Raw genomic sequence first — 22,777 nt, 5'->3', positions numbered from 1 at the left:
CTTGGCGCGAGCAGCATCCCAGCACATGCGCTCGTGATGATGGACAGGACCTCCAGCGACCGGGAGCTGGAGTGCACCCAGGTTTCTCCGCTGGCATGAGGTGCAGAGCCGCCTCCATCCACGAACAGCTGGAGAACAGCTGGCACCAGGGAGCAGCTCACAGCTAGGGAGGAAGGCAGGGGGCGGCAGAACGAGGGGAAAAGCAGCTTCATGACCAGGCTTGCTGTGTTTCAAACGCACCTTCATGCAGAGCCCCTGGCAGGGCTGGAGCCGGCGTGGCGCTGAGCTCCGCTGTTCGGATCTGGGGGATGCTGAAAGCCATGGCCTTGGAGCCGTGCGCCACAGTCCCCATGTGGATGCAGTGGCTGGGCTTTGGCGGGTCGGCATACAAGCTCACCTGCAGGGCAAGGAGAGAGCAGCGAATTCAGATCACTCCTGGCGTTGACCCTCAGCACCTGCAGGATGACTCCCAAGCAGGGAGGGGCTCAGAGCTCCTGGGATGTCCAGCAGCAACAGCCATGGGCTCTCATATCAGCAGCCAGCCCCACCACCAATCATTCTGCTGCCCTCAGCTACTGCTCAACCAGCCTTGCGCATCACTAGTGGTGTGTTTGAGGGACAGGAGGTCCACCCAGCCTTGCTGGGCCAGGACAGCAGAGATGAGTAAATGTGGCTCCATCAGGCCCTCCCCTTGCTTATGTTGTCCTAGAAGACGTCAGTTTCTGCTCCAAGGAAAGCAACTGAAGCCTATTCCAAAAACACCAGTGCAGGGCTCAAGGCTGGGTGCAGCTGGGTGGAGGGGACGGAGCGGGTGTGGAGTGGAATATCGGAATCAGATGATGAGCATCTCCATGCACGCACACGTGCACAAGCAAGAATACACACAAACATGCATGTGCCCCCCATGTGAACAAGCTGACGTCCACACGCAAAGGCATGCCCACGAACGCGTGTTTGTACAATCCTAGAACCCTAGGGCTGGAAAGGACCTCAGGACGTCATCGAGTCCAGCCCCCTGCCCAAAGCAGGATCAACCCCAACTAAATCATCCCAGTCAGGACTGTCAAGCTGGGACTTAAAAGCCTCTAGGGACAGAGATTCCACCACCTCTCTGGAACACATTCCAGGGCTTCACCACCCTCCTGGGGAAAGAGTTTTGTCCTAATACCGGGATAAAAACACATGCCTACTCACAGCCAGTTACATCTCTGGCCCAGAGCACTGAAAGCAGAAATCTCTCCCCACCCTCTTTTCCAGCTAGCCCCTTTCTTCGGCTCTCTTTTCAGCCTGGAAGAAGCAGCCAGAACGCACACACTAGCTGGCACTACGACAGCCCTGTTGCCTGGCAGCTCTTCTCTTTTAAGCTGCATTTCGTGTCCTCGCAATGAAATGCAATCCCCACATAAAGAGTATCATAGCCCCAGAGCCAGGAAACCTGTCTCTGCCCTCCTCCTCTGGAGCCTTCTCTCCAGCTGTCATTCCTCTCTGCTGGCAGAGGACTTAGCTGGATCTCAGTAACCCTGACTCTATGCTCTTTCCCGTCCCATGAAGCGTGGCCCGGAACCCATCTCCTCCTGCCCCATGTTACCCCAAGACACAGGAGGCATCTGCCCAAAGTTCTTCCTTTCATTTAATTTTGGGTAGCAAATTTTTTCCCCACACCCAAACTGCCAGGAACGCTGGTGAGAGGAGAGGGCAGGGCTTGTGCCCATCTGCACTCTTCTGGATGGGTTCTTGCTTGTTGTTGCCCTCTCACGTGTCTATTAGAGACTGGCCAGGACAGCACTGTTGTGAGCTGCTTGTTCGAAACTCCTTGGGCTTTTGATTCAACTACCTGCCACTGAGGACCCTCTACCATGGAAGAGGTATTGATGTGTTTCTGTCCACATAGCATTGGTAGCTAATGCACAGCTTAGCTCTGCTCCCAGGAGTTCTCCAGCACAGCCTATGGCTAGTGTGACCAGCAGGAACACAGCTTTCTGTGTGAGATGCTTCATTCCCAGCTAGACAGCCACGCTACATGCTGGGAGCCAGGGAAAAGTTTTGCAGCAAATAAAAGTTTCCCTGAAAAATGCACTCCTGGAGAGTGGGGAGGGGTACGGATGCTACTCACAAGTTGAGGTGATGTTTGATTCATTGTTTCAGTCAAAAGAACAAAGGAAAAGAATTTGGAAAGGTTTCTAAGCCGAACCCTTCCAACGGTCAGTTTCGAATCAGCATTGAAACTTCCGTTAAACTGCAATTCATGGTTTGATTTTGGTTTGTCATTTCAGTGAGAAAAACTAGAAAAAAAACCCACCATAGTTTTGATTAGAAACTAACCAGTTTTTTTATTTTTTAGTTTAGTTCCATGAAAAAAGATTCAGTTATTCACCCAGCTCTCCTCTTCATGTACTTTAGCCATGGAGAGTGGCCAGGAGATATCAACCATTCAACACGCATGTCAGACATCAAGGAGAAGGCCCAGCAACAGGAGAGCTATGGGAGAGCAGAGAACATACAGGATGCATGAACTGACACAGAAAAAGAATACGTCTCCTAGACACTCCTGCCAATCCATCACCTCCTGTGAGCTCTTACACGTTCCCCTGGACCGGTGACTCCTGCAATGGCACAGGCAGAGGATGATAAAACTGTTTTGCAGCACTAGGCAATTTGTGAGCCCCCGTCACCTGGCGAGCATTGGCCCAGCTTGTCCCTCAGCTGCAGCACACCACTGCGCAAACAGCATGTTTGGGGCTAACAGACAGACCCACCGGGGAGGTGAATTTGCTGAATGGATTTGTCCTTGCAAATAGCCAGCCGTGCTCTATTCCATGTCAGGCTGGTGCCAGCCAGCTTCATGCCAGAAAGCAGCAAGGGGCTGGCTCTCAGGGAGGGGGAAGGGAAAGAACGTGTCCTGTGCAGATGGATAATATATCCACTGTATTTGTTTATAACAGAGCCTGGGGCCCCACTGTGCATGCATTGTGCCTGCTCACGGAGTGCACAAGCTAGTGAGGAGACAGACAAAAGGGGGGAGATTATTATGCCCCTTTACAAAGGGAAATGGAGGCATTGAAAGTAACTTGTCTCCAGCTACCTAGCGAGCCAGAGCTGGAGCAGGAACTTGAACTCTGAGGCTTACCCACCAGACCATTCTTCCTTCCCAGTCGGCCTCTGGGCGCAACAGCTGGCTTCTGCTCCAGTCTGGGACTGACTGTTCAGTTTTCAGAAGTGCCAGCAGGATGCCCGCAGACAAACCCGGAGTTGGGAGCAGAATGGAGGCCTCTGGCCAAAGCTGGTGGGACAACCCTGATTCTAGGCCAGCAAGAAAATTACAGCCTCGAGTTCACTTGGAGTGCGTGCCTCACACAAGGGTGTGCCAGTAGTACTACACTAGCAGAGACATGGGAGAACGAGGATCAAGTCCTTCCTCTGACACTGACTTTCTGGCATGACCCTGGGCAAGTCACTTTAACTCCCTGTAGCTCAGCTCCTCATCTGTAAAATGGGGATAAGAGCAATGCCCTTTCCCCCATCCCTCCCAGGAGCACAGGGGAATACTGCAAGGTGCTCTGATGCTACAGTAGAAGGGTATTTAAATACCCAAAATAGATGACACCAGCAGATCACAGACACCAACCACACCGGTGTTGAGATACCTCAGTGGGATCACCTGGGACATACCCTGTGCCATCACTTGGGCATGCACACGGCAGGGGATGGCATGATTACTGCATTCCATAATGCACTCTCCAGTGTCCCCCTGCCCCAAACGCACCATGGGGCTCGGGACGATCCATTAGCTGAGGAGCAGCCTTCGTGCTCTGCTCATCAAAGGGAAGAACTTGAAATGAAGGAAGCAAAGAGCTCTGCGAGCAGAGAGAGACACGTTTGATTGGTGGAGAAAAGACCCAGTGTACGGGGAGGGCCCCCTGGCCAACACATTCAGTGCTCTGGCTGCTGATGCTATGGCATCCCCCACTTCCAGTCTAGGCACCCAGCAAATGGAAGCACAGCCAGGCTTAGAGACGCTTTCCTCTCGAGAAGCATGCCCGTGCGCATGTCTGGGAACGTGGGGTTATTCTATTTAAATACACACATTGCCAATCACTACCAGTGATTCAGCCTGCAGCCCCTGTGCTGGCAAGACCCACTCCCTTTGGGCCAATAAACTAATCACTGGGATAAGTCAGCGGCTTAACAGCCAAATTCTCTCTTACTTAAAGACACGGCACAGTGCTCCTCCAGAAGGGGCCCGGAGGCCAGGCAAGACAAGCTCTGCTCTCTAGCAGACTCCCAAGCTTGCGCTCGCAACTGGGGCTCAGACCCACCCAGGAACTTACATTACTCTCCTCACCGGTGGAATTGAGACCCCCCCCAAGTGATCTACCTGACTTAAACTGCAGGCCCGGAACCCTCCCCGTCTCCCTTCACCCCAAGTGTGCTCATCTGCTGCTTGGGTGCACAGGCCAGCGTTTGCAAAAGGCCTGCAAGGGGCCGAAGGGCTGGCTTCCCCCGGGGGCCGGTGGCACTGATCTGGTGCAGAATGCTGACTAGCAAGCGATGCTCTCCACCGGTGGTTAGTTCTGGTCTATGCCAAAGCTAACGCTGCTTTGCCTAAATCGGGGGTTAGTCTTTCCGAATGGTTAGGGTAAGGGCTGCGGGGCCGGGACTCCCGGGCTCTTTCCCAGCTCTGATTTTGCTGTACAACTTAGGGCGAGCCACTTGAGGCCTGGTTTTCAGATGTGCTGTGCACCTGTGATTGACGTGATCGGGGGAGGGGAGGGGTACTTGGTTCTCCTGAAAATCAGGCTCTTAACATCCTCTGTGTCTCCATTCCTCTGTGTGTGGGCTGGGGAGAACCCCTACCGCGGGGCGGGGGACTTCAGCACCTGTAATGTGCTTTGAGATCCTCCCTTCTGGAGGAGCACGTTAGCCCTTCCACACCCCGCTAATATTCCCTGGAAGCTGAGCACTTGGGCAGCCCCCCCCAGAAGAGATTCAGGTGCCACCCAGCTGGTTAGCAGCGCACCCACAGCCAGCAGCCTGTGTTTCTGCGGTGGTGCACAGCTGCACATGCCTTGGTGCACAGAACAAACTTTATTGCGCACACGGATGGGAAAATAGAGGGACTATTGGTTTCCTCAGCCCCTAAGTTCACTGATCAACCTTCCCCAGCAGACGCAGAGGTGAGCGTGTATTGCTGGTCAGCCAGAAAGCCTGGAGAACTGTCACTTTAAGAGCTGGATGGATCCCTTGGGAAAAAGAGGTTCCACCCGACATCTGGCCTCTCTGCCAGACCCATTACCCTGGGGGACCTCTAGGCTGGGCTACAGATATGGGAGCCCCAGAGGAGCTGCTCCTCAGGAGATCAGTTCTCACCCATCCTGTCTGCTGGAAGAGGTCCTCTCCCTCTGCACGAGTGGGGACCTGGACCTTTGCTCCTCTCCCGACACTCAGCATGTCCCATCATGTTACCTTCTAGCCAGCAACTAGCCTCCTCCAGCAGCGCCAAGCCCAGAGCCACCGTGGGCCTGGCAGGCGTGTGTAGAAGGCACTGCATGGAGCTACAGGCGAGAGGTGTCGAAAGACAGCCCAGAACACAAGAGAGCAGCAAGAGGACGGGCTTCCCAGTGTTTACAACTCCTGCCAGCCTCAGTTCCCTGCTCTTCTGCAGCAGAAACTGTATGTCTGGTGCTACACTAGAGGTCAGGATTGATGGTCACAGATCCAGTTCTGGAATACAGGAGGCCCCCTGAGGCCAAGTCACCACTGGAGGTAATGGAGTGGGAATAACTGGCACCAGCTGAGGATCTGTGCCTCAGTGCCCCACGTGGAAACGGGGGTGACAGCATTGGTCTAGCACCCCCAGGTCTTGTGCAGACATGTACAAGATGCTATGGGGATGGGGGCCTTAGAGAGAGTGAAACAGCTGGGCTGCAGCAGACCACTTTCCCAGTCAATGGCAGGGCCGACTGCGAATGACTCCTTGGGTTCAGCTGCGTACTAAGCAAGGAAACCCTTGCCAGGGACAGCGCTCCCCTGAGCACCTCTGCACACAGCCTGTGCCTCCCTGCTGCGGTTTCACCCAGGCACAAGGCTGCAAGGAGCAGGGGAGCGGAGAACCAACCCTGCCGTTCTGCAGAGGGTCCCAGCAACAAACTCCGCAGCTGCAATATGGCAAGCAAGCGAACCCACCAGAGGCAGGAATGCAGGAGCTGCTGCAAACGGCTGTGGAGGTGTTTTGCAATAAGCAAGCGGCTCCAACTGCCTCTCTTTGGGGGCTGGCCTCTAATGGGAAAGGAAGGTGGGGGTGGAACCAGCGCGAGAACTTTCGCAACGTGATATTGCGCCAGATTTTGATGGCCCTCCCCCACCGCTGCCCCAGCTAAACCACAGCTCAGCAGCTCCACAGAAAGGGGAAGGAAGCGCGTGCGGATGCAGCAACCTGAACGCTTGGGTTGCTGGGTGGGTTGGGGAGTTGAGATGGAGCCTTTTGCTGGAAGCCAGCTTCCCAGTGAGCAGCTAACCGCCGTGTCTGCAGCGCTGTCAGACTAACTAAGCCCCAAGGGTGGGGATGGAAATCAGACTCTTGCAGTAGTGGGGGGTGGTAGGAATCCAGTCTGCTTGGATTTACGTTAACTTGAAGACAGAGCCTCTGTAAGCAGATGAGCTGGGGGGCAGTGTCTGAACCTTCAGGGGAATCCGAGCATCAGCGTCAGCCAGCTACGGGCCACCCTGGCAATGGGGCAGGAGTGTCAGTCTCAGAACAGTACCTGAGCTGGATAAATGGAAGCACATGGCAGACAACTTGCCTCGTCTGTGGGGGACGGCCCAGGAGGGTAAAGGCCCCTTGAGCAGCTCCCATGCCTTGCTCAGAGCGCTCCAGCATTCATGTGGACAACTCCATCCAGGAGAAATGGGAGCCAACCACAACATTCCCCTGGCCTTCGACTCTGAGTGAACCTCTGCCAGAGCACCACAGAGCTTGGGCAACTTCCCTTGTAACTTCCTGTCTGCCCAGGCCCTTTCTGCTTCTGACTGGGACCAGGGCTGCTACGGTACCTTGAAAAGGACATGGTTTGAGCAATCCCTGGCCAGGAGGCAGCGTGGGCCAATGGTTAAAGTGCTGGACTGAGGAGCTGGAGATGTAGGGTCTATCCCCAGGTCTACCTGCTGCCTGACCACAGGGTGGTGCTTCGCTTTCTCTAGCTGTAAAATGCAACTAACAACACGTTTCCCACCCTTATTGCTACCATAAATCTCTGACGCAGGCCACTCTCGAGAACCCAACAGCAGCTGGGCCAAACCTCTGCCCTGAGGGGCGCATCTCTCAAGAGAATATCTGGTCAGTTTGTGACTCCCTGGCCACGGTACCTTGGCTCCCAGCCGCAGCCGGTCAATGGTGTTCTCCGCTTCAGCGTACTTGGTCAGCAGCCTGTGGTAGTCCTCCTGGAAGCAAAGCACATGACAGGGTCACACAGGGGAGTTCCTGCCACTGAGTATTTATTTTACAATGTAAACGTCCAGCCAGGGGACGCGGAAGGAGCAGTTAGCAATTGGGTCTGACAGTGCCTGGGATGCACAGACACACACACGGGCACGGTGCATGCGAGAGCAGCAGAAACGTGCACCCCGGGCTTCAGACAATGGGGATTGCAGAATTTAGTCTGCAAAGCAAGAATCAATACACCAAAGTCCAGCTCCCGCTGTGCATGCAGTATGCCCCCGAGGAAGTGACTCTGGCTACCCTACTGCTCTAATGCCCAGTCATCAACATGCATTGATCTGCCCCTGGGCAGCACCACCTCCTCGCCCAAAGATGCTACCTTAGAGGTGAAGCCTCCAACATTTATCCCCTCTGAGCTCTGCCACCTCTCTCTGCCCAGCTTCTTGCCATTCTCAAAAGGCAGTGTCCTTGGGTTTTGAACCTGCACCGAGCTCGCTGGTCCGGGTCCTAGTGAGGTTTCCCTTGCTGGTGGGTTGGAAGTTACCTGCAGCTGCTGCACTAGCTCCGTGGCTTGCTTTGGGGACTTGAATTCCTCGGGCACCATGGTGCTGGAAGGGGTAGGGCATTTTTGCGGGGATCCCTCTGCACTGCTCAGCAACACCTCCCGGACGATCTCCGCTGGAGATTTGAAGACCACAGGGCTTGTTGGTCCCCCGGCCCTCATGGGCTGAGTCCTGCCCCGCGGAGGGCGGTAGCTCTGATCGTCCTTTGGGAACTTCACCCGCGGCTCCACCTTGGACAAATCTGGCAGTGGGTAGTTGAGCTGGCCTCGCCCATACCGTGAGGAGTCAGCTGCCGCTTGGGACGGCCTGGCAGTGCCTGACTTGAGCGAGCCAGAGCGCTCTGCCTGCCGCCTCGTGTTCCTCGGAGGGCTCAGGGACCTGGACTGCCTGCTGAACTTGGAAGGGAGGGCTGGGGAAACCATCTTCTTCAGCGTCCGTGCCCTGTCCTGCAGCTGGCTGCTGGGCTGCCGCAGGGCATTGGGAGCCCCTGCTGCCTTGGGCCGGGAGCTCTCCAAAGGCTCAGCCACAGGCACAGGGCAGTGGCGGGATGCCATCGCTCCACCAGCTGAAGCTGCCTTGGAGAAGATTTGGGGAGGGTCCTCCATGCTCTCAGCATAGGAGGATTCTGGGAAGGTCTCCGCGTCAACGTTTGGGGCATTCTGAAGGTCTTCCACAGACGAATGGTGCAGGATGCTCTGGCTCAGGCTCCAGCGGGTGGAATCGGCTGGCGGGCTCAGCTCAGGCCTGGCCAGGTGCCCACCTGCGGGCGAAGAGAGCCCTGTTTCTCCAGGGAACTCCAGTCTCTCTCCAAGCTGGCTCATGCTTTCGAAGGCGTCGGCCCTGGTTCTCTGGGCTGGCTTGTGGGGGTGCTCCGGCAGGGTGCTGGAGGGGGGCGGGCTGACACTTGAGTGTCCCGAAAGCGCCTCCTCACCATCCGGGGTGATGCTGAAGGACTTGCCATAGTTCCTGTACAGAGCCTGGGCATCCTGGAGTCCATCGGGGCTGGTGCTGAACTCTGAGCCATACTGGCCCTCAAAGGAGAGCTCTGGGTAGCCCTCCCCTTCGCTCCTGGCCTCCCACTCTGGCCTATCCATGTCCCTCGAGCTGGCTCTGTCCTCATCCTCTTCGGTCATGACCAGCTGCCTGTCTCTCTCTGGGTACCAGTAGCCAGGGGAGGTTGGATCCTCCTGTGTCCCATCATGCTCGGGAGCCTCGCCATCATCTGGAAAACAAACCATAGTGCTGCCATCAGCAAGTGCTCCCTGGTTTCTTTGCTCCTTACATTTCACCCTGGAGCCCAAGTCCCAGCACTGCTTAGGAGAGCTGGGTCCTATTCCTGGCTCTGCCACTGGCCTGCTGGGGACCTCTGGGTTCCCCATCTGTAGGTGTCAGTAAAGACACAGACCTCCTTGGTTAAAAGTGTTCTGTCAGCACTATGTGGTGCTGTTACTGTTACAAACAGGGATATTTTTGTTTCGGGGTTTTCAATAACAACCCATATGTTTTGAACCCAGAGTCTCCTGCTGCAGTGAGTCCCACAGGTCACTTTACTTCCAAAGTACCCGTGACATGCACCGAACATGTAATTCTTTCCAGCCCTGCTGTTTTAAAGCACACTACCTTTTAATCTTTTCCGAGCACTCTTGTTGTTCTGTTACAAGATCAGTGCAGCCCAAAGGGCGGCTTCAGCACCATGCATACGTCTCTAGACCTCTTCTTTTTATCCTCCAAGCCAAGTCAACTAGCCATTGGGTAAACTCTTTAAAAGTGCTGTAGCAGCCTAGCTTCTGCTGACTTCCAGGGATGCTCCTAAGGCCAGGCCTACACGAGCGGAGAAAACCGATGTAAGAAAGGCAACTCCAGCTATGTGAACTGAGTACCTGAAGTCAATGTACCTTACATCGATTATTCTGCACTGTCCCCACAGCAGGATGTCGACAGGAGAAATTCTCCTGTTGACTTTCCTTACTCTTCATAACTGTGAGGAATACCGGGGTCGATGGGAGGTAGTCAGGGCTGTTCCCCACTCCACACTCCGAGTGCAGAAAGTGAGGTCCCAGAAAAACTTAGAACACCTTTCCTATAAAAGGCTTTGCCAAAAAAACTCTCCTCCCCAAGGCCACAGGTTCCCTGGCCCGGACAGAGCTGCCACCACCCAAGTAGGACCAGAAAAAAAAAAAAAAAGCCTTGGGAATGTCTCCCTGAAGGATAAATCCCAGCTCCTATCTGTCCCTTAAGAGTAAGCTTGGGAACAAAGAGCTGTAATCTGGGGGTGGGGAAGGATAGCTCAGTGGTGTAAGCATTGGCCTGCTAAACTCAGGGTTGAGAGTTTATTCTTTGAAGGGGCCATTTAGGGCTCTGGGGCAAATAGATGAAAAAAAGCCAAAACAGTCAGGGATGGTGATCGGTCCTGCTGTGAGTGCATGAGACTAGATTTGATGACCTCTCAAAGTCCCCTCCAGTTCTATGAGATAGGTACAGCTATATTATACTATATTATATTATAGCATATCAGTCTGGTAGCTGACCTTTCAGTTTAAGGCATGAGTAGACACATACTCTCCTCTGAGACCCAGGGATCAAATCATTTGCTTAAAAAGGTAATTTATTCACAAAACAAGAGCAATTAAATCATACCGGTTGCAGCACAGAGAATTACTTCCCTGAGATTCAGGGGAAGGAATCAAATCATTAATCAAAGCCACTGAAAAAAGATAGTCCACACCAAATCCAAAATAACCATAACCTGATTGCGTGTAACTGCTAGTCAGGAGATGTACTGGATTCATTCCAACTGCTTAGGGGCAATCATCTCTGTCTCCTCCGCATCAGCCCCACAGACAAAGACTGCTCAGACTGCAATTATTCTCAGTTCAACAAAGTCTCTCTCCCTCCCACTGGCTTACCTGACCATCCCCTGCTGAGAGCTGTCTCTGTAAGGGTTAACCCTTTCCCTGCATTCATTCACGACAGGTTGTTTGATTGAAGGGGTCCTTACTCAGCAGGGCAGACAGCCACTGTAGGCCCCGGGGGCAAGATGGGAGGAGCAGCCCAGCTCTGTGCCCTGAAGAGGTGGAGCTTAGGGCAGAAGGGGCGTGGCCTAAGACTCGTCACAGGGCCGCCTCCCATACTCTTAGAGCTGTGCTGCCACGGCATTTCAAAGGAGCCCAGAGCTCCAGCCACCACACATCTGGACTGTAGCCCATCTCTGTCACCACAGAGAGGTAGAAGAGTCTGATAGGTAGATGCAGGAAGATATTCCCAGCACAACACATGGTGCAGCTGTTACTCCCCTCTTGTGTCTCAGACATGTCAGGAGAAAACCTGTTTATGTGAACCTCCTGAGAGCTGGTGATTCCCACCAAGGGGGCTTCTCTAGCTTGCAGTCCTTCTGCACAGATCCTCCCAGGTCTCAGGAGCTAAACAACATCAGACCTAGTCAGTGCTCGGATGAGGGACCTCTCAGGAGCATGGCACGAGTGGCCTGGGAATTTCACTAGGATGCGGTCTCTTTGCTTTGGTGCTGTAATGCTGAATCAGGCTATTACACTCAGGCCCCTGCCCCTGTAATCATGAAAGACCCTGCGTGTTGCTCTGCAGGTGGAAGGACACCACTAGGATGTGTGTGCTGGCCATACGCCAACTGCGGTTTCAACAGAGTGCTTCCTCACTTCCTGTACTAAATTGTTGTATTGTGCACAATAGGTGAAGAGTTTCACCCCAGAAGCAGCTGCCCTTTAGATGCAATACCTATACTCATAAGCCCTGTGGGATTTGTGTTCTTCAAGGCAATGAGCTGCATTTCCCAGCAGGCTCCTTGGATCTGGAGAGAACCCCCCATGCCCTGGCACCACCAGTTCTCCCACTGTGGGGTCATACTGCTCTGAGAGACCATTGCTATCCCTGCAGACACCCAGAGGAAGAGGAGGACAGAGAAGAGAGCTGACTCACCAGAGGGTGGGCTTGTGACACTGTCTCCATCCTGCCTGGGCCCTCTCCACTCACATGCCTGCAGGTCGCCAAGATAGAAACTCCTGTCAGTCTGTGCCAAGAGCCCCTGGTGGGAAGGTGGCTCCGTGGTCAGTCCGATGTCTTCCAGGCACTCCAGCTCTGTGGGCTCCTCGGTCAAGGGCTCCTCCCACAGGCCAGCGTGACTGACGAGTCCCTCCTCATATAGTCCTACGACTCCTTTCTCCTCCACCTCCTCATCCCAGCACTGCCGCTGCCCAGAGCCATGGCCCAGGTCCGCCTCTTCCCAGTGGGCCCAAGGTGCTGAGCTGGCCATGTCCTGCTGTCCCTGGAAAAGGGTGCGAGGTGGTACAGAAGGGCGCTGGGACAGAGGGGCTTCACTTGCATCATTTCATGGTGCAGGCACAGAGAAAGCTCCAGGGGCTGGGGGCGCCTTCCTTCCCGGGGAAAAGTAGGTCACATCGCAGCTCCATTCAGTGCTTCAGTACCCTGCCTGCAGCAAAGAGGAGACAGGCAGAGGGAGGGAGACAGGCTTAATGGCAGCAGCCAGGAGGGACACCGTGGGCTCTATTCAGATAGTCCCTCTCCCTGTCCCCCGAACCCCCTGCAGCACACAGATGTCAGCTACTGCCTGAAGTGTCCCCCCTCAGCTTGCCCAGCCCCCAGCACCAAAGGGAGGCGTGGCCCTCATGGATAGGCTGGGGAAGGGGGCAGGAGGCCCCAACTCCGAGCTCAGGCCAGGTGCCACAGGAATGGTGTCATGACAACGTGCCGCCTGTACCAGGGCATCACGACATGGGCCCTGTGACATCTCTGCACCATCTCACGTCGCCCTGGGTCTCCATCCAAGCTAACGTCCCAGGTGGAACCTGGGAAGGTGGAATCCTGCCCGTTCCGTGTGGGCCCCCTGGCCCCAGTCCCCTCTCAACACTGGCCTGGCCGCAGGGAGTGGTGCCACTACAGACAGGTTCTGGGAGAGCAGCACGGAGCTGCTTAGTCATATGTTCTGCTGGGCTACAGCCCCAGCCCGGCCCCACGGCCCTCGGCAGCGCCCTGAGCCACGCAACCCTCACCAGGCCGGCTCCAGCCTTATGGGCCAACCATTTTCACCTTCCCACACATCACCAAGGGGCTGTGGAACAAGGGCATCTGCTGCCCTCATCCTGGGGGCCCAAGGAGCAGGTGATGTGCTGCCTCTCTCTGGTCAGGCCGCCTGCCGCCACGGTGCTGGTCTCTCCGGCAGGCACAGGGCTGGGCAAACTCCCCAGGTACCCACCAGCTGCAATGGAGGGATCCGAGAGCAGGCAGAGGGCCCTCGGCGATTCCTGGCCAGCTCAGCTCAAAGCTGGGGATTCTCTCCCCCTCTCTGCGGTGGATCCTGCCCCAGCTGGGCCAGGCGCTGATCTGCCCAGCTCCAGTGGAGGCAGCAACTGTCACCAATAGCTCGACAACCAGAACGTTCACCTGCCTCCATGGCGCACGCCTGCTGGATACACTACTGGACGTGACGCTGCCTCGCACTGCCCTGTCCTGTGCCACCAGGCACCAGCGCTGCATGCCTTTACACGGCCAGCCACGGCTTCCCAATAACCCAATAGCAAGCATCTTCTTGCTCTGAAACCCCTGAACCTTGCGCCTCTTCTTTAACTTCACTAGTCAGGGTCAACCCGGCTGTTTTCCCCCCTTAGCGCAGGCTGTTTGCCTGATCCAGCCTGCGGCGGACCAGTAAAGCTGCTGAACGGGGAGGCCGCTGGACTGGAAAACAAGCGGGCACACAGCCCCGCAGCTCCAGCTGATGGCAGCGGCCCACGGCTCCAGCAGCGGCACTGGGGACGCTAATCGCCTTTGTGGCGGGCACCATGTGGCTTTGGGGACATGGTACGCCTCAGGGCCTAGCTCGCTGGCTTGCAACTGGCTCCAGGGAGGTAGCAACCAGCCAATCCGCGATGGCCTGTGTGAAATGAGTGTTGGGTCTCACCTAGTTCCCACCCGGGAAGTGTCCACTGACAAACCCACCGATCTGATACCGCCTGGTGAAGGGTGGCCAAGGAGAGAGCAGGCCCTGGCAGCCGACACATCCCAGTCCCCGCCGCAGCCATGCGTTGGGGTGGCGGGGAACTCGGCTTGGCTGCAGACCCAGCCCTTCCTGTTCTGTGCACCAGACATGACTGGCCTCCAGCGCAGGATCCACTTTCGCTTTTCACGAGCAGCACCCAGCCAAGCCCTCCCGTCCCACCCTGCCAGGCTCCGATGCCAGCGGGCTGCCCCCCAGCTGGGAACTCACAGTCCCCTGCAGGCTGCTCTCAGCCACGTGCAAACCCAAGACTGGGCCGGAGAAAAAAGAAACCAAAGAGTAACATAGCCGTCCCTCCTCCCCAGCCACCACCAGCCCCCTCCCTCCAGGCCTGCCTGGCAGTTACATCCCAGAGTATGTTTAAAACGCCCCTGCCACCATCAGCCCCTAGCGTGCCAGCAGGCTCCAGCTTGCCAGCTGCACAAACGCTCCAGTGTCCCCAGCATTAGCGCCATTGGTCTCAGCTCTTGTCTCCAGTGCCAGGCCCTGGGCCGAGACCACTTCCTTCCCTTTAGCAGCCAAATCTCCACTCCCAAAATCTCCCCAGCAAACTGATCCACTCACCTTTTCCTCTCTGCTGTGACCCAGCCCCCAGGATCTCCCCTCAGCCAATGCCTCATCTCAAGAAGGGGTCAGAACAAGCCCACAACTGCCCAGGACAGGAGTTCTCAACCCTTTCCTCTCTGAGCCCCCTTCCCCCATGCTATTAAAACTCCACAGCCCACCTGTGTCACAACTGGTTTTCTGCATACAAAAGCCAGGGGCCAAAGGGGGTAGCAACAGGACAGCTGCCTGGGGCCCCAGGCTAGAGGGCCCTGGTGGAGCCACATTCCTTAGGCTTCAGCTTCAGCCCCGAGGGGTGGGACTCAAGAGTCCCAGGCTTTCACTCCAAGCTCTGAGGCTCTGGCTACCTGCCCAGGGCCCCAGGGAGCGCAATGCCAGCCCTGCTTGGCAGACACACTGAAACCTGCTCCTGGACCCCCAAGGTGGCCCTGGCTCCTGGCTCAGAGCCACTGACATAGGACTGCACCACCACCACCGCTGTGCATTGCGGCTGCTCAGTTAGTGTCATTTACGTTAGAACTGAGATTCCCCTGCTCCAAAAACACAGGCCCCCTTGGGCTACTACAGCATCACCCTTAACAGTATAGGCCCCATGACACACAGCTGAGCAATTCTGCACCACAACCGGGCATCAGAGTTCCCTCTCATTTTTTCCATCTGGGGCAGAATAAATTTTGCTATGTGCACCAAGGCATGTGAGAACGTGCACCACTCACACAAACACAGGCTGCCGGCTGTGGGTGCTCTGCTAATCAGATGGGTGGCAGCTGAATGTCTCCTGGGATGCCGTCCTAGCGCTCAGCTTACAGGGAACGCTGCTGCGCACCACCACCCCTGGCAGGACACACACCGTCCCAAAGAGGGCACACACACACTCATCTGCTCATCCCTGGACTAAATCAAATCATTTTCCTACCAGTTCACCCCTTCCATGGAGCCCCAGTTTGCTTGGTGACTAGCAGCACCACGCAGAAAGGTCTCAGCAGAGCACTGCCCTTAAGCCCTTGGTCCTGCGTTCAGAGTTGGTTTGCTCAGAGACCCAAGAGCAGCAGCTCTGGGGTTGTGAACCCAGTAGCAGTGCCTGGAGTGGGGATGCTGCCTGGGGTGCTAGGGGACCACAGATGGGGCGAACCGGGGGCAGCGCTGGGGGCAGGAACTCAGCCACTCGCCTGGGCACTGTGGTTGGGGCCAAGCACCAATGCCCACCCGCGAGGATGAGTGAGGGAAGGAGCTAATGCAAAGACACCTGCTTGGTAGAGGGAATCCAGCAAGGACTCACCCCCACAGGCACCGGCCAGGCCGCTCAGCTGGGAACACAGCTGGGCTCATTGTAGGGTCACAACGAAGGGCCCTACTTGTCCCACAGAGCCCACCTCAGGGCCCGGGCACGGCACCCACGAGGGGCAGAATTGCTTTGTCTCCGGGTGGAGAACTCGACGGCTCTCAGGCCTGGCAGGACGTGGGGGCAGGCCGGGAGCTGTCTGAGGGCCGCCACTCTCTCAGTCCTCTGGTGGCAGGGCAGGCTCAGGCGAGAAGTCATCAGCCAGGGTCTATTCCCGGAAGGCCAGGCCAGCTTGGAGGGAAGGGAGCCAAAAAAGCGGGAGGATGGCAGCCAAGAGAGAGGTGGACGAAATACGAGAACAGCCGGACTGTTGACTGGCTGCGCGGAGATGCAGCTGTGCGTAGGGCAAGTCAGACAGCGCCTGAAAGAGACGGTGGCTGAGACCCAGCAGGCTCATTCCGCTGATGACCTAAGGGCAGGACTGGACAATGCTCACTCCCTGCCTCACCGGTGGATGCCTTATTATTGTGGCCTTGGCTTTGCCAGTGACTAGTGATGTCGAGAGCCCAAATGGAGTGGCCTTAAAAGGGCCTGTCAGAAATCCGGCCACTGGAAATCAGGCTCCTCCCCAAGGGGGCTCCGGTGAGGCCCCCACAGTCACTGGCCTCTCTCTGTGGTTGTAGCACTTTTGGGCCCCTGTCCAGAATTGGGGCCTCCCTGGGCTGGGCCCTGTACAGCTGGGTCAGATACAGCCCCTGCCCCAGCTCGCAGTGCAGACCGGAGTGAAACACACCCACCTGTCTCATTACACCCCTCCCCGCACAAACACAGGCCCCTGCGGCTTCTTCTGCAGCTAGATACAAGACTCCCGGCCCTCCACTCACTGCCAGCTGCTCGCCCTGTGGGGGGTGGGCAGTTTCTGCAGCTTCCCCTCTTTCCCTACAGACCTTGCATTGCACCCGTTCCAAGCTGGGCCAGTACGATAGCCACAGGCTCACCATCCCCAGCCTTGGCCCTGGCTGCCAGCCCGTGCTCCAGCGCTGGCCAAGGAGCCAAGCCACAGTGCTAAAGAAACTCTCTAAGGAGGGGAAGAAGTCAGGTTGCAGGAATTATCTTGTGCTGCCAAGTATCAGGGAGGGAGCCGTGTTAGTCTGTAGCTTCGAGAACAACAAGAAGTCTTGTGGCACCTTATTAGACTCTGACAAAGGCCCACATCCCCCTGTCTGATCTGACTTGTTTTTTCCTCTTTTGATAAGTGCTGTTGATACTGGGCCGTTTCCACCCTGCTGAATAGACCTTGTCAGCTCTGGCCCTCCCTCTCACTGGGACCCCACTCTTTAAATACCCCTCTGAAACCCCACCCCCGCTCATGCATCTGGTGAAGTGGGTCTTTGCCCACGAGAACTTATGCTCCAAAATATCTGTTAGTCTATAAAGTGCCACAAGACTTCTTGTTGTTCTTGTGCTGCCAGATTCCTGACACGTCAGGACCCTGAAGGGCAGCACCGACACCTCTCCAATCCCGCCCCCAGGGGGAAATCAGACCTGGCTATGGTTCCTCGTGCCCCACTCCTCACCCTGTCTAACCTCCCTCTCAGCCTTCAGCACCCGCACCTGCTCCAAACACGCACCCCTCTGCAACAAGGTGAGCAAGAGGCACCCTGCGGAGACCGCAGCTACCTCACGCTAACGGGCAGCTGCTCGGGGCCGGAGCTGCAGCTCGGAGCCAGTGGGAACCTGCCTCTGACCGGGGAGGCTCAGAGCCCACAGCAGGGGATGGGCACTGGCCGCCGTCAGAACACAGGATACTGGGCTAGATGGACTTTTGGTCTGACCCAGTGGGACCATTCACGGGTTCTCCTGCCCTCGCCCCTCATCACCAGCAAGAGCAAAGGCATGACACTGGAGGCTAATATTACCCACCCACGGTCCAGGGTTAGCACAGGTGTGAGTGATGCCAGCTTCTCCCAACACAGCCCTGCCAAGGGATCTCAGCCCATTCTGCACAAGTGCCCCAAGACACTCAGGTACCGCGGTGAGGAGTGCGGTACAAACACTGCAGTGTTCAGGACCTTGACTGGGGTGGCTCCTCAGCAAGAGGGCTGGCACCAGTCGGGGAGGGCAGTGGTTTTCATAACCTGGGCCACAGCAGCTCACCTGCTGCATGTGAGCAGCGGTGCTCCAGGCTCCTCAGGTGTGTGGCAAACAACCACAGGGCAAGTTGCTTTCTGCTGACACTGCAGGGAGCTTCGCTGGGATGTGGCAAACACGGCCACCCCTAGAGTCACCCCTTTGTGTGGCTGCTGCCTAGGGTCATCCCCATCTCTATCCTGCCTGGCTTCCTGCTACAGAGCTGTACACATAACCTCAGGCAACCACTCCTGGGCTCTGGAGAAGCACTTACTCACATGGTTCTAACCCTCCTCTTGGATTCAACCTGTGAAATCGCATTAGAAGGCAGCTAGATTCCCTCTGAGTGCACCTTGTCCTGTCTACATGCTCCCAGGTACTGCCAGGGGGATCGTCTGAGCAGTGGCCCAAACACAGGTGACTGGGAGGGAAGCAGCACCCACAGCAGGTGATAACCGTACCTGGGTTTTCTGGGAGGCTTCCGTCTGGCCTGGGGCTTTAAACTTGATTTGTCAAAAGCTGTCCGTGATTTTCAGATGCCCAACTTCAGGCAGACACCTGGTTTTTACAGGCACTGAGCACCTGCAAGTCCCACTGATGCCAATAGTGGATGCTCAGCACCAGAGAGAATCAGGCCCCGGGTGCCTTAAATTGGATGCCCAGAACCGGAGGCTGCTTTGGAAAGCAGGGAGCTGGCAGCATAAGCAGTAGGTGTCTGTGCATGCACTGAGGCAGGAATCAGGAAAGATGATTCATGCCCAGGTTGCCCGGCTCTGCTTCCTTTACTGCTCCTTTTCCACAGCACTTCTCCAGAAATCCACAGCCCTTGCAGAAGCTACTGCAGGAGCCGGTTTGGAGCCACCTGTATTGCTACAACCTGTGTCACGTTTTGGACAAGGCTCCCAGCTACAATCAGGCCCAGCAGAAGAGAAAACAACTTCACCCAGAGATAACTGGTGTTAAACTGGCACTGTATTTTGTTTTCTCTCAGGGCATCAAACCACAGCCATCAACACACACCCTGCGTGGGCAGGGTGGCAAACTGATTGTAAGCCACACAGAAAAAGCATCTGCTCCCGATACACTCCTTACAACCCAGCCAGTGTGAACCCCCCACCCCCACCCCTATGCCAGGCAAAGTGGCAATCCAGGTCATTTTCATTTCACAGGGACGCTGCCAAGACCCATTTGTTCAGTTTTACTCATCAACCAAACAGCTTCTTCTCTCACTGTTGCTCATAATTAGCACAGCCCTGCCCCTGGAAAGACTCAAATTAGTTTCCTTAATCAAAATGTTCTCCTTCATCCCAGCAAACACATGTTGGTTTGTTACTATCAGTTGGCCCATGACCCTGGGCTGCACAGAAGGTTACTGCAGGGATGCTCGCCCGGGTAGAGTGCTAGGCTATGGCTCGGGGCGAGAACCAGGGTGCCAGCATCAATTTCACTTGCAATTAGCTAGAATAGGTTTTAGCTTTGGTGCTAAGATCACATTGGCAGCAATGGAGGGGCAGCAGGTGCTGTAGAATTGGATTGGGAATTAGTGACTGTATTAGATCAGTCAACAGGAGGTGGCATCCCTGCTGGACAACTGCTGGTTGCTTGGGCTATTGTTGGTGAATAATTTAGGATGGGGTGGCCCACATGTGGCCACAATCCGGCCCACAGAGCCTTTTCATCCGGACCGCGGAGCCAGCAGCGGCGCCACCTTGAAAGCCGGCTGGGCGGATCCAAGCCACACGCGGCTCTTTAAGGAGCCATTTGCAGTTCTGGATGCTGCCACCGTTCACTCCTCCTCTGGCTTCCTGCCCTGCAGCGCTGAAAGAGTACAAATCAATTTAATTGGTTTAACAGCTGGCAGGAGAGATCCAGCCATTAAACCAATTAAATTGAACCCCATTATTTCAGTGCAGCAGGGCAGAGAGCCACACGTACTCCACGACAGGGGAAGGGAATAGGAGGGCTGGGGGGAGCCGCGCAGCCATGTTGAGGCAGAGACGGTGGCTTGGCGAAGGTGCAGTGGGAGGCAGCAGCATGCAGTGCTCCTGGGTGAGGTAAGTCAATCCTGGGTTTGGGGCTGCAGGGGGTTATGTTTGGGGGCTGGGAGGCAGTTTGGGGCCGTGAGGGGTTAAATCTGGGGATGGGGGATGGGCTGGTTTGGGCCTATTTCGTGTTCGGCCCCCCAGAACATGTAAAAACTTGCCAAGTGGCCCCTGATGGGAAAAGGCCAGCCACCTCGATTTAGGAGAACCTGCTAACAGGAATTATAACCACCCGCAGGGGGTCTCAAACCTGGGACCTCTGGACCCCAGTGCGGGGAGCTCTACAGCTTGAGCTAAAAGCCAGCTGCATCTCAGCTAAGGCTGTAAAGGGAACCCATTCCTTCTCTGTGTAAGTGTTCTAGGGGCCACTGCATGGGACAGTGACCCACACCTAGGTGTGTGGGTTACACAATATCAGCTGCAAAGAATTATGGGAGCATAGAAATTACCGCACAAATCAGAGGAGTGGTCCACCTACTCCAGCATCCTGCCTGAGAGAGCCCAGCTGAAGGTGGGCAGAAGAGGGCCAGAAATCCCAGGGGACAACTGTGCAGCAGGCTGCCTGTGGCCTGAGCCCTATGCCTGTATCAATGCGGCCGTGGCAAGCGATCCTAATGGGGCCATGAAGAGAGGCCCAGGGCTTTTAATTCAGACAAGTGGGTCACTGGGAGCCCAGCTGTGCCAACCTCACCTCACAGCAAGTCGTGCTTTGCTCCCTGACTTCAGGGAGGGGGCTACCGGACAACTTGCGGCGAGCGAGAGAGACAGGAGCATGCCCAGAAGCATTTGTGGACTGGGCTTTTGGGTGGGAGCGGGAGGAGGGAAATCCATCCAGCTCACACAGATGAACATCCTGCTGAGGAGCCAGTGGAGTCTTTTTGGACTTTGATTCTCCCTCCCCACACGATGCCTGGCCTTCCATGGCGATTCGCCCCCGTCAGAACCGTTCAGGTCTCTACTGCTGGAGACAGCAGAAGTGGAAGGGTGCACCTGGGCAGGTCTGCCATGAAAATGCAAGAGTTTCTCAGTACCCAGCAGTGCAGCCTGTGGCAGGGCAGCCCGGAGGGAGCCAGAGGCACAAAACAGCCAGCGCAAAGCTCCAACCAAACAGCTAAATCTCCTCCAAAGTTCAGCTACCCACCAAGAGCCCAGTCACCCAACCTGCCACCATCAGCCAGCTTCCCACAGAAGAATCTTCCCCTCTTCCCACACCCTTAAAAAGACAGACCTCAGAGCCACTTTTATTTGGCACCACGACGACGATAGCTTCAGCGACAGGAACCACTTGACAAAAAACCAGCAGTGCTGTTAGCACCTCACAGACCAGCCCATTTATTTGTTAGGTAATGAGCTTTTCGGGTAAGACCCACTTCCTCACATTTTCAGATGTCTCTTTGTCGCTCAATTGCCAGTGTAGGCAAAGCCTTTGAAAACCTGCTACCGCGTCACTCTGCCGATCAGTATGGGCTGCTAGTGATGGACGCTCTCCGGGTAATGTGGATTAGACATTGGCAATTGAGCAACGAAGCTTTTGTCCTTCACAGGTGCCTAAGAAATGCTTAAATCACAAAATCATTGCCGGGAAGTACTAGTGTACCCGTGCTGTGGTGGCAGGAAAGCTCTCCTGCCCACAAAGCAAACTGCTCACAGGGAGTGCAAACAACGAGAGTCCTAGGCCACCTGATGATGAAGTGGGTCTTTGCCCACAAAAGCTCATGACCCAATGAATCTGTTAGTCTATAAGGTGTCCAGGACTTCTCGTTGTTTTTGCGGCTACAGGCTAACACAGCGGGGATACTTGTCACCTTACAGTGAGTGGAAACTTTTGGCAGCAAGTGTCCGCATTGCTTGACTAGTGCGGGGACACCACGAGTGACGTGAGTTTCAAAAGGGGCAGAGCAATTCCAGCGCTTGGCGGTTCTGTAAAGTCAGCCCATAATTCTTGCCTTTTGCTGAGCTAGGCCGAAGCCAACCCTGCCGGATCGAAACATGCCCCCAAGACTTCTAGGAGGTCTCCAGCTTAGGTCAAACACAGGCCCACCAACGGGGGGGGGTAGGAGTCAAAGGGGGCAACTGCCTTGGGGCGCAGTCATTTGAAAGGGTCTGGGGTCCCCAGCCACCACTGCTCCTGTGGCTGCACCAGGGCCCAGAGATTCAAAGGGGCCTGGAGATCCTGGGCACTGCTACTGCAGCAGTGGCGGCAGCCAGAGCCCCAGCCCCCTTTGAATTGCCGCCAGTCTGGGTGGTGATAAGGGCTGACGGCCTGAGGCTCCACCCCTTTTGCCTGAGGCTCCACCCCTTCCAGGGGCACAGAGATGCCCTCCCCAACTCCTGGTTCTGGGGCCCACAGTGGCTGCCTGCCCCCTGCCACCAGAGTGCCACGCGGCACGCTCCAGGAGGCTCTGGGGGCTGCCTGGGGAGGGGTGGGGCATGGTGCATTCAGGGCAGCATGGAGGTCTGGCTGCCCTCAGCATCACCCCTCCCACGAGGCCCTGCCCCCTCCAGGAGCGCAGAGCCCCCCCATAGCTTTACCAGGGCCTGGCACGTCTGGTGCCCCCTGGTCAAACCTCAGCCTTGGGAATGAACATGGAGAGAGTCTGAACCTGGACCCCCACGGGGGTTCGGGCCCACATGACTCACTGAACCACGGCTACTGAGAAGCGACAAACGAGGCTGCAATCCTCACAGCACTCAGGCCTGGCAGCCTCATGCTTAGCA

General features: G+C 56.1%; 1 protein-coding gene across 1 annotated transcript in view; it reads right to left on the bottom strand.

The window, feature by feature from the left end:
• The window catches only part of AKNA (AT-hook transcription factor), a 64,160-nt gene that overhangs the window by 26,755 nt on the left and 14,628 nt on the right, over window positions 1–22,777 (bottom strand). Inside the window, exons 2-5 of the mRNA XM_075015617.1 lie at window positions 11,950–12,460; window positions 7,980–9,220; window positions 7,363–7,437; window positions 241–397 (exon numbers count right to left, since the gene is read on the bottom strand). Of these exons, the coding sequence (XP_074871718.1) occupies window positions 241–397; window positions 7,363–7,437; window positions 7,980–9,220; window positions 11,950–12,283 (1,807 nt within the window). The 5' untranslated portion in view covers window positions 12,284–12,460. The remainder of the gene's footprint in view (window positions 1–240; window positions 398–7,362; window positions 7,438–7,979; window positions 9,221–11,949; window positions 12,461–22,777) is intronic.

The sequence above is a fragment of the Carettochelys insculpta genome, chromosome 21, assembly GCF_033958435.1.
Source record: "Carettochelys insculpta isolate YL-2023 chromosome 21, ASM3395843v1, whole genome shotgun sequence".
NCBI lineage: Eukaryota > Metazoa > Chordata > Testudines > Carettochelyidae > Carettochelys > Carettochelys insculpta.
The sequence above is the reverse complement of the archived record's forward strand: the minus strand, read 5'-3'. Positions and strand labels throughout refer to the sequence as shown.